Source organism: Oryza sativa, chromosome 4, assembly GCF_034140825.1.
Source record: "Oryza sativa Japonica Group chromosome 4, ASM3414082v1".
NCBI classification, from domain to species: domain Eukaryota; kingdom Viridiplantae; phylum Streptophyta; class Magnoliopsida; order Poales; family Poaceae; genus Oryza; species Oryza sativa.
Window position 1 is genome coordinate 32,500,429 of NC_089038.1, and position 16,777 is coordinate 32,517,205.

Here is a 16,777-nt window from a genome sequence, read left to right on the forward strand (position 1 = left end):
GTTGCTTTAAAAATCATATTAACTTATTTTTAAAATAACATGATTAATTAAGTATTTGTTATTGTTTTGAAATATGAATTAATGTAAGCAACTTACGTATAGAAACTTTTTTTAAAAAAATACATCGTTTAGTAATTTGAAAATCGTGCACGTGAAAAATGAGTTGGTAACTCTCTCGAAAGAACACAGCATTGTTCTCTCCTCTATTGTCTTAAGCTTTGTGTTTTCCTCTCCTGTTTTAATTCTCTCCAACTTTAGTCAAGCGATTGGCCATGATTTTTCCTCGTTTGCTGTTGTAACATCAGTAGACCGAACCGACGCTTGCACACCTTACTGCTCATCACAGTTTGGTTGTACCATAATCCCTTTTCCACATGGTAATCCTTTTCTAAATATTATAATTAACTCAGTACTGCCCTACAAAAAAGTGATCACCAAACCATGTTACTACGCTCCAAACTCTCACTGGCGAGTGTGCACAAAAGTTAACCGAAACCTTCAATAAAAAGCAAATTAATTTTGAAGCAATTACAACACATCACACTCTACATTATTCGCATACTGTCAAATCGCTGGCTATAACTAGACGAAGCTTCATCTCGTGGTAAAGCTGCTCGCCTCGAAATCCACAACATCATCTCCAACTCCTCCTCTCGATGATGATTAGGAACAGAACAGTCCGGGTAAACAAAAATTATTTACAGCTTAAGACAGTAATTAATTACCTGAGTATTTTTTTACTGACTTACTGTGACTGTCGTTGTGAGGAAACACAGATCGATAGATCATAGATCTGAACTTTTGTTCCTTCCTTCCCAGTGGGAGCCCATTCTTGGATGGGACCAAGAACAACCGTGGCACGTGAGAAAGGGAGAGAGATCTGCACGGCCAGAACATCAAAGTTTATTATTCTCACTCACCCAACTCTTCAAGCAGAGAATAAATCGCAGAGAATCACAATGATTATTAACTTAACCTATGCCAAAGGAAGGTAGCGAGCGAGTGATCTATGCCTGTCCGTGTCCCTACATGTCACCTCTTTTATGCAGATAAAGTGAAGATTTTCAATAATTCTACGATTAAGGACCGTCAGGTTGGTGATGCCAGGATACTGCAACTGCAGCCCATAGCATCTCTGAAGCCTGAAATGAGAAGATTGCAGAATTTTGCAAATGCAACTGATTCTCTCTGATCAATTGAGGAGTTCAAGGTAGCATGTAGGCCATCATATGATACAATGCATCATGTCAATCCAATCAAATCATCCAGAGTTTCAGGCCAGTGAATGGCCAAGAAAAGCGTTCTCCAGAATTGAGCCAACAGTCACCTGCACCATCCTGCAGAAAGCCATAATAAAAGCGAGGAGGAAGGAACAGAGAAAAAACGGCTGTCATCTTTCAGACCGGAGCATTTGTCCGGTGTGTTTTCAGAATTCAGACATGAATTCCGGAGGTCAGAAAGCACCAGCCCCCCATCTGCTTAATTACTTCGTCCCCACCGTTCCGATCTTTTAATTTCATGGAGTCATTAGCACACTTCCCAAGTTGACATGCTCGCTTCTCCAGCCATGTGAGCTAAAGCGGTGTGGAGAAGACAACCTGACATGTGATCTTTCACATCTTTTTTTTGCAGGTGTTGTTCTTCGGATTACCGGGTAGTTTGTCCATGAACTGTGTTCAGTGATAAACTTCTTCTGGAGTTCTGGAGATTGTGAAGTAGTTGATCCTACATTCGGTGCTCGAGCAATAGCAAATTCGTTCCAGCTGAAAAGTATAAACTCATGACTACTGATTTCTGAATATTTTGGGTATTCACCTCTGAACTCTGAAGATATTCAGAACACTAGTGCTTATCAGGCCTGAATTTATAGTGACACCACTGGCCCATGATGGCATAAAACCATCATTTGGATCACACTTTGATTAGGCCGTGCAGCCCCAACCACAAGTCCAAAACTGACCAAGAAAACTTTGATGCCGCATGCCTAACAAGTAGAGTGAAAGGTTTTCCTTTTTCTTGACTGATAGAAGAGTCAAAAGTTTGTGAGCAAAATCCTTCTAGTAACCCAAATTTCAGTCAGCGGTGAACGCGTAATTAGAGCATGAGAGGGGGACTTAAATGAACCAAGTGTCCAAGTGTGCAATTTTTAAGGGGAAAAATTACGGTAGAATTCAGTAAGTGGCGATGACGAACGGATGAAAAAAAAACATGAGAATAATATGACATCAATAAACTAAATATACATATTTTTTCTTAAAGTTTATCGCTTTAAAAGTTGTATATTTTTTAACGATAAACTGTGCTAAAATTATGGACAGCAAAGAGCGGTGAGTGGGAGAGGATGAGCATCCTGTCCACCACTCCTAAAAAACCATTTCGGATCACGATTTTGGCACGGAATGCCGACAAAATCGGAAATAAGGGTTGAACAGTCCATTCTGGTGTTGTCTGAATCGCGAAACAGAAAATTCCGTTCCTAAAATCGAAGAGAGACAGCTTCATCGGACGGCCACGGCCCCACCGCCGCCGCATCATCCACCGTCCGTTCCCGCGGTTAATCCCCCGCCAACCAAAAAGAGGAAAAAAAAAAGCGCCAAGCCGAATCAGCTACAGGGCTACAGCTTGAGCTAACGCGCGCCACTCCACGCTGTCGATGCCGTGCATGGCCATGGACGCCGCCGCGGCAGCGGGCGGCGAGATGTCGCGGCAGAAGGCGACGGCGTCGGCTCCGCCGCCGCCGGAGCTGGACATGGTGGCGCGCGCCGTGCAGCGGCTGGTGGCGCGGAACGACGCGGTGGAGGCGCTGAGCGGCGGAGGGGAGGCGGCGGCGGGGCTAGGAGCAGGGATGGCGGCGTTCGAGGCGGCGAGGGGCGCGCCGGCGCCGCGCATCGGCGTGGCGCAGTATCTGGAGCGCGTGCACCGGTACGCCGGGCTGGAGCCGGAGTGCTACGTGGTGGCGTACGCGTACGTCGACATGGCGGCGCACCGCCGCCCCGCCGCCGCCGTCGCCTCCCGCAACGTCCACCGCCTCCTCCTCGCCTGCCTCCTCGTCGCCTCCAAGGTTCTCGACGACTTGTAAGCATAAATCATCTCTTCTTAATTAACCTCTAATTTACTCGTTCGCAAGTAAAATCTTACACATAATTGAACCATGTAAAAGAACCTCAGTTTTGTTAGGATACATGAAGAACAAACACAAAGATTGTGGCCACTTTGTCTGTGTATTAATCCCAGCAACTGTGTTTGTTCTTATCATGAACAGTTGGAAACATAACCACAGATCTGCAGTCACTACTGCATGAACAGTCAATGGGTAGATTGAGACCAACCAATACCACAATTAAATAAGAATGAATTAATCGATCGGTAATTATTATTTATTTTTTGGAAAAAGTACGAATCACCCCCCGAACTATAGCGGTCGTCTGAATTACCTCCCTGAACCATAAAACTGGATATTCTTCACCCCGAACTATGTAAATCAGACGAATTACCCCCCTCGACCTAATCCGCGGTGGTTTTGGTCTATGTGGCATACGCTGGTAGTCCAGTCAGTATTTTATTTATTAAAAAAATATGGAACCCACTTGTCATACTCCTATCCAACTATTCCCCTCTCTCTCTTATCTCCCTCTTCTCTCACTCTCTTCTCACTCACGCACACGGAGGCAGGCGGGCGACAGGGAGCGGCGGCGGCGGTGGAGGCGAGCGGCGGGGGATGAGGCGGCGAGCGGCGGCGGGGTGCGGCGGAGTAGGCGAGGCGAGGCGGCGGCGGCGGCAGAGGAGGAGGAGGCGAGTGCAGCGGCGGCGGGGTGCGGCGGAGGAGGGGAGCGCGGCGGCAACGGCGGCGGGGTGTGGCGGAGGAGACGAGCGGCGGCGGGGTGCGGCGGAGGAGGCGAGAGCGGCGGCGGGGTGCGGCGGAGGAGGCGAGCGCGGCGGCGTCGCGGGCCACGCGGAGCCGCCTCGCCTCGACGAGTGCCGCCGCGACCATGGCGAGACAGGCCGTCGCTGGTGAGGCGCCTCGCGAGCGGCACCACCAGGTGGTCTCGCCCTGCCTCGCCTCCTCCGCCCCCGCCGTTCGCCTCGCCGCCGCGCTCGCCTCTCCACCCCCTCGCCTCCTCCGCCGCCGCCTCGCCTCGCCGCGCTCCTGCCATGCCGCCGCCGTCTTGGAGAAGAGAGAGAGAATGAGAGATAGAAGAGATAGAAGAGAGAGATAAACTGACAGGTGGGGCCCACCTATTTTTTAATAAATAAATTGCTGACTGGACCGCCAGACCAAAACCACCGCGGATTTGGGTCGAGGGGGGTAATTCGTCCGGTTTACATAGTTCAGGGTGAAAAATGTCCGGTTTTGTGGTTAGGGGGGGTAATTCAGACGACTGCTATAGTTCGGAGGGTAATTCGTACTTTTTCCTTATTTTTTTTTAATGGAGTAGACTTTGCAAGGCATGGAAATGACCGAGGGTTATCCATCCTTTTCTTGATGCTCAATTTAATCCTTTGGCCATCAGGTCAGTAGGTGGTTGCCCTACGTACGTATTCTTCTGATACTGACATGCGTATGATCAATACAGCTTAACGTCATTTTTCGCGTCAGTAATCGATCATTAGTGCTAGTACCATGTGTCATCATTCGATTAGTAGTTAGTTGCATTTATTCAGCGATTAGTTGCTTCTTAGTTAGTACTTACACTGTGACAGTAACCTAGTAGTTGGGAAATCTTCTTACCACTTTTATGTACATACACTCGTTTTATGCCTGTCACTATAAAAAATTAAAACATTTTGATAAGATATATCAACTATAAACATACAATTTAAAATTCGACCTACATATAGAAATAAAAAAATTATAAATATGACAATAAAAAATTATGTACTATTAGCAGTTTAGATGTGTTGTTTTTCTCTATTTGTATGTCAGAACTAGAATTTTAATTTGAATGTTTCTAGAGTGAAATGTTATATGTTGATATTTTTTTAAAAAAAAGAGAGTGACTTTTTAGTTGCATGAGCGTAGTTCCACTCGAGTGAGGAAAAAAAAACAGTTTCTGAATTAGTGGAGTATACTGTATACTTCAGTTCTGTTGGGTTAATTACCATTCGCGCGCGTGTGTGCAGCCACCACAACAACGCGTTCTTCGCGCGCGTCGGCGGCGTGAGCAACGCGGAGATGAACAGGCTGGAGCTGGAGCTCCTCGCCGTGCTGGACTTCGAGGTCATGCTCAGCCACCGCGTCTACGAGCTCTACCGCGAGCACCTCGAGAAGGAGGCGCGGAGGGACGGCGGCGGCGGCGACATGCTCGCCGGCGCGTCGGCCGCCGCCGCCGCCAAGGCGGGGAGAATGGCGGCCGTCTCGCCGTCCAAGCTGCTGGAACGCGCGGCGGTGAACGGCGCCGCGCAGCACGACGACTGGAGGAGCCTGGGTACGGCGGCGGCGGCGGAGGCGGCGAACGGCGTGCGGCGGCACAGGTCGTCGTCGTCGTCGCGGTATTCCTTCGATTGCTAGTATAGCCAGCGTTGCCAAAGAGCGCGTTCTGTGTGTATATATCAGGTTATCAACGAGAGTTTTTGAGGCTGTAAAAAAATTAAAGACGGATTAATTACCTGCCAAAGTGCCAATTAGCAAATGTTTGCCATACACGAACATTACTCGTTGCCTGTTCAGCAATTCAGCAATGAAAATGAAAATCTGGAACAATCGTCGAGTCGTTGTAGAGTTGGTTGTTTGATGGAATTTCTTTTCATGCATTAAACAACCTAATACCGGATATAACATATTCTAATATTATGAATCATGTTGATTTTTTTAGAACACGGAGAAAATATACATGAACACACCACCATCTTGTGTAAAACGGAAAAAGAAACTGTTTTTTTCCGTTCTTTTTCCGTGTGTCAATGTGTCGTAAAAACACCATCTAATAACCTCGCAGAGAAAAAAACCACAGTACTTCAATAGTTTGTACAGAAAACATGATGGATCAGGCTAAGTTTGTTGAAATCAAGGTCTCAAAGGGAAAAAATAAAGAGGAAATCATGTAAAGCTCATACCGAGGAGTACAAAATTAGACCAACCATAGAAGAAAACCAACTCATCAAATGGCCAGTTTAGTTCCCCGCCAAAAAAAAATTTTACACATGTCACATCGAATGTTTGGACACATGCATAGAGTATTAAATATAAATAAAAAAACAACTAATTACACAGATTGCGTGTAAAATGCGAGACGAAACTTTTAAGACTAATTGCGCCATGATTTGACAATGTGATGCTACAATAAACATTTTCTAATGATGGATTAATTAGGCTTAATAAATTCGTCTTGCGGTTTATATACGGATTCTTTAATTTATTTTGTTATTAGATTACGTTTAATACTTTAAATGTGTATCCGTATATCCGATGTGACACGTTCAAATTTTACGCGTAACTAACACACCCAAAGTCATAGTTCGAGCAGTTGGTTGGTTCAACCATGAAGACTGTGACTGGGAGTAAAACAAAAAAAAAACTGAAAGACCTATTACCAAAAATAAAGACACTCTTCAAGGACCTAACTGCAAAATAACCGTCTCCTACCACGCCGCAAGCAAAAACAACGAGCTTCCCTCTCCTCCGCCCTCATTCCCTCCGACATGTCGCAGCCCGCCCCCTCGTAGAAGAGACGGCACAATTTACACTTCGCCCCCTCCAAATCTTCTCCTCCTCCTCCTCCTCCTCCTCGCCGTCGCCGCCGCGAGCGGGCGCGCTAGGGTTTCGGGCCGCCGCGGCGTCCTCCTCCTCCTCCTCCTCTTGTTCTGGTGGTCAGCGGGGGCGCGCGTCCGATGTCGTCGGGGGCAGCGGCGTCGGCGGCGGGGGTGGAGGCGGGGGCGGCGGGGGGCGGGAAGGACGACGAGCTGGCTGATCTGGTGCGGCGCCTAGTGGACGCCCTCGCCCGCTACTCCGATCGCCTCCCGTTCGACCTCGATCGCCAGGTTTGCCGCTCGGATCTGTGATCCCCCCCGTGTCGCGCGTGTGTTTTGCGGTGTTTTGATAATCTCTAGGTTTTCCTCGCTGTTTAGGGATTTGTGGTGGTCCGTGGTGTAAAGGTGGCGCGCCTTGCTTGATTGTTTGTGGGGAAGGCTAGTCTTTTTTGTTTGGAACTATATTTTATACTGTGGCCATTCTACTATTGTTTAGTTGTTATTACATACATATGAGTTCGAAGCATCGATTTGGTAATTCGTTCTTAGCAGCTGTACAAGCTAGAAGCTGTAGTAAATTTTTAGGCGTGGATTCGCAGTTCGCTAATGATATGTCTCCCTTTTGGGAAATGTGGTCGTATTTGGGTCATTGTGATAGTTGAGATTTTGATGTATCCTTTAGGTTAGTAATAGGCTAATAGTGCTGCGAGAAATAGTTACTATGTAGAAGTGTTGGTTGGCCAGAAAGATGCAAACTTTTATGATGGCTTGCTTTATGTGATATCATCGAATGATCTACTTACCTCTATAGTCAGTTAATGAATCACTAAATAATTCGTTAATGGCATGTTGTCGTTTTGTAAGTTCTCTTGACTGTAGTGTTTTACAACGCTATTTCCAAGAACTCGGTAGTAATACAACGTGCAGATCCTAGGCTAGTAATGGATGCAAGCACAGGCATACACATGCGAACATGACATGTGCATGCACGGCGAGGTAAACCGATTTCTATGCTCAGAAATCTGCGCTACAACGTCATTAAAACGACTTTAGGTATCAAATCACGTGAAAGCACTTAAAAGTGCCGTAGCGCTCGAAAATCGACCTTCTGGGCCCTATGTTGCAACTTGCAACAGCATGAGCATTCATATTATTCCACAAAAGATTGTACTTGGTGTCAATTTTTAATCCCTTGTATCAGTCGTTGTTGTGGTTTGGATGAGTGAATTGGTGCCATTTTTTGTGATTTCTCACACACAAAGTCCGTTTTATTAATTCTTGCTACAAGAATTATTGAATTACTTCAATCTTCTATTTTAGAAACTTCGCTCATTTACTACACTTGCCGCAATTACAATCACACTTATCTTTGCCTGGAAACTGTTGAGAGCTCCTCAAGAGCAACCTCGGAGGCCACGTAGACGCGTTGCTCCATCACCTAGCAACACCAGCAGTAGATCACGGCCAGGTGCTTTGACCTCAACGGATGCTTGTTCATCTTCAGCAGATTCAAGAGCACAGGAAGCAATCAACCAGCTTTTCCAGCCAGTAAACGTATTGCCTGTTTCCTTTTCTGAATACTGAAATGATGTATCTGCTTTTAGGATCCTTGGACTGATAGTTTGCTTATATTCTTCTCCAGCTGACTCTTGAGCAGCTTGTTAGGCATAAACTGAGCGAAGGACGAAGGGTATTTTGCAAGCAACTGCTTTCACACCTTTTTTTTTCACGAAATTTAAAGTTTTGTTATACCAATGCATGTTTCTTTCCCATGTGTGAATTATAATGTTTAGGTTACATGCCGGTTACTTGGTGTGATTTTGGAGGAAACAACTCCAGAGGAGCTCCAGGTGAGCAAAAGCGCTGCTGCAAAAAAAATTTCCTGTTTTTTGTTAACGAATTTAATTTAGCGGAATTATACTTTTTTTTCAGAACCATGTCACAGTGAGACCTTCTGTCCTGGAGGTTCTTCTAGAAATTGCAAAATTCTGTGATGTCTATCTGATGGAGCGCATTCTTGACGATGAAAGCGGAGTAAGTAATAAGGACCATGCATTTTTTCTGTTGCATTTATGTTTTACGCTTTACAAGTATGCTCAAGACTTGATATGTCAATATATACTGATATCGGCATATGCACGCGGAATAAACAGTAATCAATTTACCATTGATATCGGAATAATACGATGAATGAACAACTACCTGGTCTGCTATTTTATTTCATTATGTTCAGGGGTTCTTTTTTTTTTTAAAAAAAGAAAAGCAGAAGAGTATTTTTGGAATCATCACTATAGACACACTGCCTAGTACGGAATTTGAATGAGCTATTATAGCTTGACATCAGCACAACTGAATAATGTTGCAGGAAAAGGTGTTATCTGCCCTGAGTGAAGCTGGACTTTTTACGAACAGTGGATTGATAAAGGACAAGGTAAGCCGCATGATGAGGTCACTTCAGAAATATAACTGCTTAATCGTTTTTTTTTTCATTTGGGTATAGCCATTGGATGTTCGCAATGGACCTTATGTAACATTTCTTCAAATGGCAGGTTCTCTTCTGTAGTACAGAAAATGGCCGCACCTCTTTTGTGCGGCAACTGGAACCTGATTGGCACATTGATACTAGTCCAGAAATTGTTCATCAGCTAGCTGTAAGTCACAATTTTAACAATCAAGTATCATACTTATAGAAGCAGGTTTTGAGTTGCTATGCTCCCTTGCAGAGGTTTATCAAATATCAACTACATATTTCTCCACAACGAGCAGAAAGAGTAGCATCCAATGTTTTCAGCTCTACAAGCTTGGAACAATTCTTTGGAGGCCTTGATCAGAGATGATAATATGAGGTAGAGCAGGAGAGAATTTATTATTTGACATGTGCATCGGCGTGTTTCTCATGAAATTGATAGCAGCACCTGTATATCATCACCAAATTTGACATAAAACCTGTATGCTCAACCGACCGGAAGACATGACGGACTGAATATATGTACTGCACAATTCTACACGCCGTTCCTCTAATTTATACTGTCTATCTCTCTGCAGGTGAGCTCCAGCAAACAATGGCATAGCGAGAACTGAGACGAACATCATTGTTCATTTTTTTTCCTTGAATGATGGAACTCGTTTTTCTTGTACCATGTGTAAAAGTCGTGTCATGTTAAACTGGTTCTGCAACTCCCCATAAGCTATGGAAAGAGATAGCATCTGTAGCATAATCCATGTATCAATTGTGTTCCTGTATAACCGAAATACTTAAAATTGTCATCCAGTTATTTGTTCGGCCATTCATCCCAGAAATGTGTTATTTTCACAAAAGGAAAAATCTCAACTGAACAGAAGGAATAAAAACTTTCTGCAGCATCCAACATTAGCACAGCAAAATCCAGCATCCACTCAAATAAGTACGTATCATATCATTCTTTCCGCATATCCTATCCTAACATTTTTGGAGTTGTCAAAATCTCAATTGCATATCCTAGACAAAAAAAATAAAATAAATGGAGTCGTCAAAACTTCAATTGCATATTCCACACCAAAAAAATAAATTTCAGGAACCTCCAAACTGTGGATCTTGTTCAGTTGGGCTTTTCTTCTTGGCACCTAGGGCACGTACAGATGAATCCATAATCTGCAAGCTCCGCCTGCCTCTCCTCGTAGGAGACATCCTCATCGATGTAGGATATGGTAATCTAGAATTTTCACAGTTAGTACTTGGCAAAACAACGTTTTCAATGTTTTCTTTTTTCACTGGCAGCACAAGAAAAAAAATATTTGAGATAAGCGTTAACAGCTCAGTACCTCATCGTCCTTCTTGATAGGCTCCAGAGCAATTATCACTGCATTACCATCAGTATCCTGCAACGGTAGTTCAATGGTTTTGTCGGATTGCTGACTGGCAATTTGGTGTGAAAAATGAGCGAATCAACTGGAAGAAATATAGATTACCTCATCCCTTTTATATGCTTTAGCATTTGGACAACATGAATGATTCATACAGCTTTGCAAAGGAAAGAATGCCGTCCCTGCCAACGAGAAAATTCACAAGAGAATGAACGAATACTGCTGGGTAAATAGAAAATGACATTACTGTGGGGGGAGATAAACTTGGGAAGAAGCTCCACATACCCTCACAAGGAGCTGCATAGTCTTCACCTAAAGCATCTAGAAATGGCCTTGTAACCTTTTCAGCTTCCTCCTGGGATATGTTGCACTTCAGATTAACAATGCCACAAGAAAAGCTAAGGCTAACCAGTGAAAATACCTTCTCATCATCTGGAAGATCATCAATATGTATGAAATAGTCTTCCACTGGAGACGGAACAACCAAACCACTGGAATAAAAGATGGAAATATATTGAGGTTATTACATCAAATGCAGTACAGAACTTATTTCTGTTGATGGAAAGAAACAATGACAGAGTATGTAATGCACATATACAAATGAAAAATAATTAGATTTACTTACAGATTGTTCAGCTCAAACATGCCAATTAAATGGCCATACACGTCAAGTGAGAACACTAGGAAATGTCAAGGTGACCGTTTTTTTTTACGTGAGTCAATGAAACTTGATTACTTGAATGTGAAGGGAAGCTACTTATTTATATATATGAACTGATCTAGTATATGCCAAAAAGGATACAGGGTGCACACTCAGAATCAAAAATAGCATCCTTGAGAAGCTGCAATGACTGCGAAACACAGAAGATAATGATCTGCCCATCAATCCATTGGTATGTGGGACACTTTTCAATCAAAACAATAACCACTTCTTGTGTGCCATTTTTATATTTTAACTGACGAGCTAGTGAATAAAGCTTCGTTTCAGAGCACAATATTGTGAATAGAATACCTATATAGTTTCAAAAGAATGAAATATGTGACAGCATAATTACCGTAAGTGCTAGATCCCTAATTTGCTGCCTAAATGTATCTTCATCACAGGAATCAACATCCTCAGGCAAAGCAACAGAGTCCCACCACCTGCAACAAGATTTTTTTTTTTTGGGACATATTAGGGTGGAACAACAATGCAAACAACTCAAAGGATCTTGTAGAGCTAGAGCAAGGTAGTGAAAGCCACACTGAGCTGAAAATAACATCTTGCCAACAAATCCAAAAAAAGAGAACAAAATATGCAACCATGCAACAGAGATCTTATTGACTGTTATAAATGAGAAGAGTGGAAATATACTAGTACCATTGAATTATTGATATACACTTGATGAAGAAACTATCGATTGTGCATTAAAATAACACTGCTGGTAGTGCCATACGCGCAGCTACTTTATCAGAGGGGATGAATAGTTGCATGCGAATTCATGACTTTACCTCTTTTTGTAGCCCATCGAAAGTGGTTTCCATGCTTCCATAAGCAAAGAAAAGTTTGATTCATCTGTGTTATTTTGAAATTCAGGCTGCGTTTTGAGTTTCTTGTACCTCAGCAGAGTGAAAGTGATAGCCTGACATGTAAAATTGTATCGAGCTCATGCATCATGATCAGGAGATATTAAATTGACTGCAATTGGTAGCAATAAGGAAATTGCAATTGAATCTTTTGTTTGGGGATGTTCTTGATATAGCTACTAAAACTCGTCTTGTGCAATAGTCTGTCCTGGTGCATTGATAAGTAGATTGCTGACAGCCATTAGTGATAACAGTACCAACTCAAGTGTGATGCTTGAATGCTTTTTGTATTAGCCATGGACAATGGCAAAGTTCTAGTATCCCCATAAAACTTTTGGAGAATATTAGAATCTGAGATGAGCACATAACACGATGTTTAGTGCTTAGTACACTAAACATTAATCTATATTTCTATCACATACCTTGGCAGCAACAAGAAAAATATCATTGGACCCTGAAAATAAAGATTGGTCAGTAGCAGATAACAGACTGACAACCTCAATCACAATCATCACTAATCAGGAACAATTGATCTAGGCATGCTGCATTTAATGAATAGTGAACACAACATAAATTCGTAATGATGGTATATAATGATCACTGCATACTGCACTTACCATTTGCATGTTCTATGAATTTCTGAAGAGCAGATCTCTGGGATGGTTCAGTCTTAGATCCAGTACACAGCAAAGAGTGATAAGTTTCCCAGTCGGAATCAGCACATGATTGGCTAAACAAAAATGCAGAATCAACAAGTTATGTTTTTACCCCAAGATTACATTTCTATCTAAGACGGCAAGAACAAGTTACATGTTCTGATAAGATAATTAGGTTTTAAGTTTTAACACGACCGACAACTATAACCTATGATGGAGAATGAATTGATCAACAAAATATTTATGCCTCAAACAAAATTCCTAACATCTTTGGGTGTTGCAGCCAAAAGAAAGTGTGAACTGTAAAATGGTTAGTGACTCAAACCTGCAGTAGCGTTCTTCCTCACATCCACGACAAGGAACAACTTGAGGCAAACTAAAATGGTCTGTGAAAGGCAGTGACATGTCACCAGTAATAAGTGATCCTAAGACCTCTTCTGGCAAAGTACTACTGTTTTCCTTTGTTGCACCAGAAGAACTGGCACTCGATCCCAAATCACTCTCATGGCAATGCCTCCTATTAGTGCAGTCACTGCTTGAACCAACGCTTTGCCAATACAATCTTCGTCCAATCTGGAACTCTATAGAACCAATGAAGCGAAAGCAATAACTGCACACAGCGCAATCAATCTGAAATAAAACACAAAATGGACACCACACTTCAGGGAGGAGCAGTTCACACAAAAAATAGAAGGGAACAAATACCTAGGATCACTTCAAAAGCAGACGAACCTTGTTAAGACTGTGCTGAGCACCAACCAATATTTGATCCTTCAGAATAAGGTCCCCTTCTGCAAACTCCTTGTTCGCACAAACACCTGCAAGAACCAACTGGTTAAGTATCTTGGCTTTTACCCGACACCAACTTTATACAAGCACTCCAAGTTTGCCGGATTGCATTGCACAAGATATATAAGTATTCAGTAACCAGTACCTTTCCCATGCTTGCTGCTGAAGTTCACTCTTATACCATCATGTTTCCTGGACTGTATGAGCCCATTGTAGTATTCCTGAAAACAAAAGTAGCATAGCTGTGTGTCAGATGGGAGCTACAGATCGTCAGCAATACATGAACTAAAGTAACCAAGGAAGGAGAAAAAAAGCCATAAAAGATTTACTACAATTTTACTGGCTTCAAGGAGACAATTGTAACTGCAACACAGAAAGAAGCCAAGAACACAAAAGATTGTTTCTATTCTGTCGAATTGATACCTCCATCGAGCTACATTCACTACACACTAACTGGGATACCCAAAAAAGACAAACTTAAGATTGTACTTCTGCAAATAAAACATTAAACTACACCGTTACTGTTGTAAACTAAACAATTCGCCTCTCATCTCACCAATCTAAAAAAAACCATCCATGCGGACCAAAAAGAAATCCTCCTTTCTCAGTAAGATAACTGAAACCAATCATAGTAAGATATACCCATCATAGTATCACTTCCTTATAACGAAATTCCCGACAATGATTACCCAACCTTTCTACAGGGAAAAACAATAATCGCAGCACAAGCAATTCCCAAGCAGATAGATTTGAGACCCGGAGGATGGATGGGCAAGGGAAGGAAAAAGAAAACGTACCTGCGCGGGTTGGAGAGGAGGGGTGGCGAGGAGCTGGGCGATTTGGGGCGCGAACTCCCTGTCCAGGTCACACGGGCTTGCGCTGCTCCCACCCATGCCGCCGCCAGCGCGAGCTGCTGCCTCTTGCGGCTGCTTCTTCCGCCGCCGCTCGCCGCCGCCGCCGTGGGGTTTGGGGGGTTTTGTTCTCGAGACCTTGTCTCGTACTTGGGGGAGAGGTGTGGATATGAACATACGTGTTCGAGCTATGAAGGCGGAAACAAGGGAAGTACGCCTCCTTGTTGAAAACGGAAACTGCCATTTTTGGTTCAAATTGACAGCCGGTGTATGCATAACTGCACACACATAAGGAATATGTGAATGTTACTTGTAAACTGCATACATATGGTATATGTGAAATTGCGATTATCAACTCCAGTCAACTAACATTGTCATCATATCCCTGATGCTTATGCAAGAATTCCCCCAAAAAGAATGCTAAAGCAATTAAACCACCACCAAGTACCTAATCCGTAGTATAGAATGTAATTCATCCTCTAGTACTATGAATCTGTATAGAAGTAGGTAGGATGTATCATATTATATTCTATATTGGGTTAAGGGAGTATATGTACTAGCCCAGTTCCATTCCGAGTTTATGTGTTCGTCACCATCACCATGTCAAGTCAACATCCAGCCTTCAACCTTTGTAACCAAGACGTGCATCGAGATTGCTTGTGATGATCATTTCAATAATGCAACATACACTGCTAATTACTAGTAATATTTGTGAGTGTTAGATACACCGAATACAGCAGAAAACAACTTCCTAGGTCCCCAATGCACAATACATAAACAATATACAAACTTTTTCTTTTCTTTTTGTTTTTTTGAGATGGAACTTAATTATCTACCACTTGCTGGGTAGCTAGTGAGCGCCAGCTCGATCGACAATTCTCATTAGATGCATAGCAGTATAGCCCATGTATATATATATCTATGAATTTAGATATATCCTATTTCTAGATTTATAGTTAGAAATTGGATTTTTTTTTTGGAGCGAGTATAATCGAATTGCTGAATTGATACCTTGTCAACTCCTTCGATCCGATCAATCAAACCTGCCATAGTCATAGTGCCGTGATCATATATGTATGAACTCCCCCAGATATGCGATTAATCCAACTAACTATTGCCTAAATTACTTGTATATTAGCCATATCATTGGCATAATGCTGTCAACCTCTTAGTTAGTTGGATTGCAAATTAAATGGGACATGGCACGAGCAGGTAACTATACAAAATTTTCATCGTCATCCACGATCCAACCACCAGCTGGTGCAAAACCAGCAGCTTGATATATAAATTCAGGCAGTAGCTGCGCCATTGCTGGTATTAGCTAGCTTCTCTGCAGCCTCTTCCATTCCTAGCTAGCTTGTGCAAGAGCTCGCAACAATGTCGTCGTCGTCGTCGTCGTTGAAGGCCTTGGTGGCGTTCATGGCCGTGGCCACCGTCGCCGAGCTCGCCGCCGGCAGCAAGACGTGGGCCATCAAGTGGGCCTCCGGCGGGAACTACGGCGACTGGTCGTCCAAGAACACGGTCGCCGTCGGCGACAGCGTCGGTGAGTGAGCTTCTCCATTCCTCCTCCGTTCTTGGCATCTGGCAACAATGGCGTCTGAGCTGATCGATCGGCGTGTGTAATGTGGCGCAGTGTTCACGTACGGGACGCCGCACACCGTCGACGAGCTGTCGGCGGCGGACTACACGGCGTGCAGCTTCGCCGCCCCGCTCTCGTCGGACGCCGGCGGCAGCACCACCGTCGTCTTCGACAAGCCCGGGACGAGGTACTTCGCCTGTTCGTCCGGGTCGCACTGCAGCATGGGCCAGAAGGTGGCCATCACGGTCTCCAACTCGACGGCGCCGCCGTCGTCGTCCAAGGGCGGCTCGTCGTCGTACGGCGCGGCGGCCGGCGGCGGCGCCGAGCTCGCCTCCAAGCTGGTGGTGGGCCTCGCAGTCGGCGCCGGCGCCATTCTTGCGCTCTGAACATGAACTCGATCGTCTCTGAATTATTGGCAGCATTTCCGTCGTTTGAGATCTTTGCGTTGCGGTGTTCCTATTTGTGTAATGTGCAGTGGATTCCCTTTTGTTATGATCTTGTTTTTTGTATGCATATTTTCTTGAATGAATTTAGTAGTTATGCTTGATTACACAAAATCAGAACTTGTCTAATGAAAATTTTACACAGCATCGCTAGCACTTCACAAATTTGACTTCTACATATTGTAAAAAAAATATCAAATTTGAATTTGCATGCTTGTGCAGTGAAATATCACATATTAATCCATCCTGCAATGACAGTTTTTTTTTACATTTTTTTAATAATTATTTAAATAACATCGCAAGAAACGAAGGGCATCTCCTTAAAGGGCGAAAAAGACTTCCCCATCACAATCATAGGAGTAA

At 43.6% G+C, this 16,777-nt stretch overlaps 4 protein-coding genes across 4 annotated transcripts; 3 read left to right on the forward strand and 1 right to left on the reverse strand.

The window, feature by feature from the left end:
* Positions 1-2,644: 2,644 nt before the first annotated feature.
* LOC9271995 (cyclin-P1-1) lies at positions 2,645-5,649 on the forward strand. Its single transcript, XM_015780665.3, has 2 exons — positions 2,645-3,075; positions 5,122-5,649. The coding sequence occupies exons 1-2, from the start codon at positions 2,654-2,656 to the stop codon at positions 5,507-5,509; spliced, it is 810 nt and encodes a 269-aa protein (XP_015636151.1). The 5' UTR covers positions 2,645-2,653; the 3' UTR covers positions 5,510-5,649.
* A 978-nt stretch (positions 5,650-6,627) lies between these two features.
* Positions 6,628-9,978, forward strand: LOC4337087 (peroxisome biogenesis protein 22). The gene is made up of 9 exons (XM_015780664.3): positions 6,628-6,978; positions 8,008-8,241; positions 8,330-8,377; positions 8,481-8,537; positions 8,620-8,721; positions 9,053-9,118; positions 9,237-9,338; positions 9,411-9,533; positions 9,733-9,978. The coding sequence occupies exons 1-8, from the start codon at positions 6,829-6,831 to the stop codon at positions 9,522-9,524; spliced, it is 873 nt and encodes a 290-aa protein (XP_015636150.1). The 5' UTR covers positions 6,628-6,828; the 3' UTR covers positions 9,525-9,533; positions 9,733-9,978.
* Positions 9,979-10,019: 41 nt separating this feature from the next.
* On the reverse strand, positions 10,020-14,573 carry LOC4337088 (histone-lysine N-methyltransferase ATXR2). Its single transcript, XM_015780662.3, has 15 exons — positions 14,339-14,573; positions 13,687-13,762; positions 13,485-13,570; positions 13,078-13,382; positions 12,714-12,826; positions 12,519-12,550; positions 12,022-12,152; positions 11,586-11,673; positions 11,333-11,381; positions 11,156-11,210; positions 10,952-11,021; positions 10,816-10,885; positions 10,636-10,712; positions 10,489-10,545; positions 10,020-10,379 (listed from the first exon to the last, which is right to left on the reverse strand). The coding sequence occupies exons 1-15, from the start codon at positions 14,567-14,569 to the stop codon at positions 10,266-10,268; spliced, it is 1,554 nt and encodes a 517-aa protein (XP_015636148.1). The 5' UTR covers positions 14,570-14,573; the 3' UTR covers positions 10,020-10,265.
* Positions 14,574-15,638: 1,065 nt separating this feature from the next.
* LOC9266186 (mavicyanin) lies at positions 15,639-16,528 on the forward strand. Its single transcript, XM_015779615.3, has 2 exons — positions 15,639-15,935; positions 16,026-16,528. Exons 1-2 carry the CDS (start codon positions 15,770-15,772, stop codon positions 16,355-16,357), a joined length of 498 nt encoding a protein of 165 aa, XP_015635101.1. The 5' UTR covers positions 15,639-15,769; the 3' UTR covers positions 16,358-16,528.
* Positions 16,529-16,777: the final 249 nt, after the last annotated feature.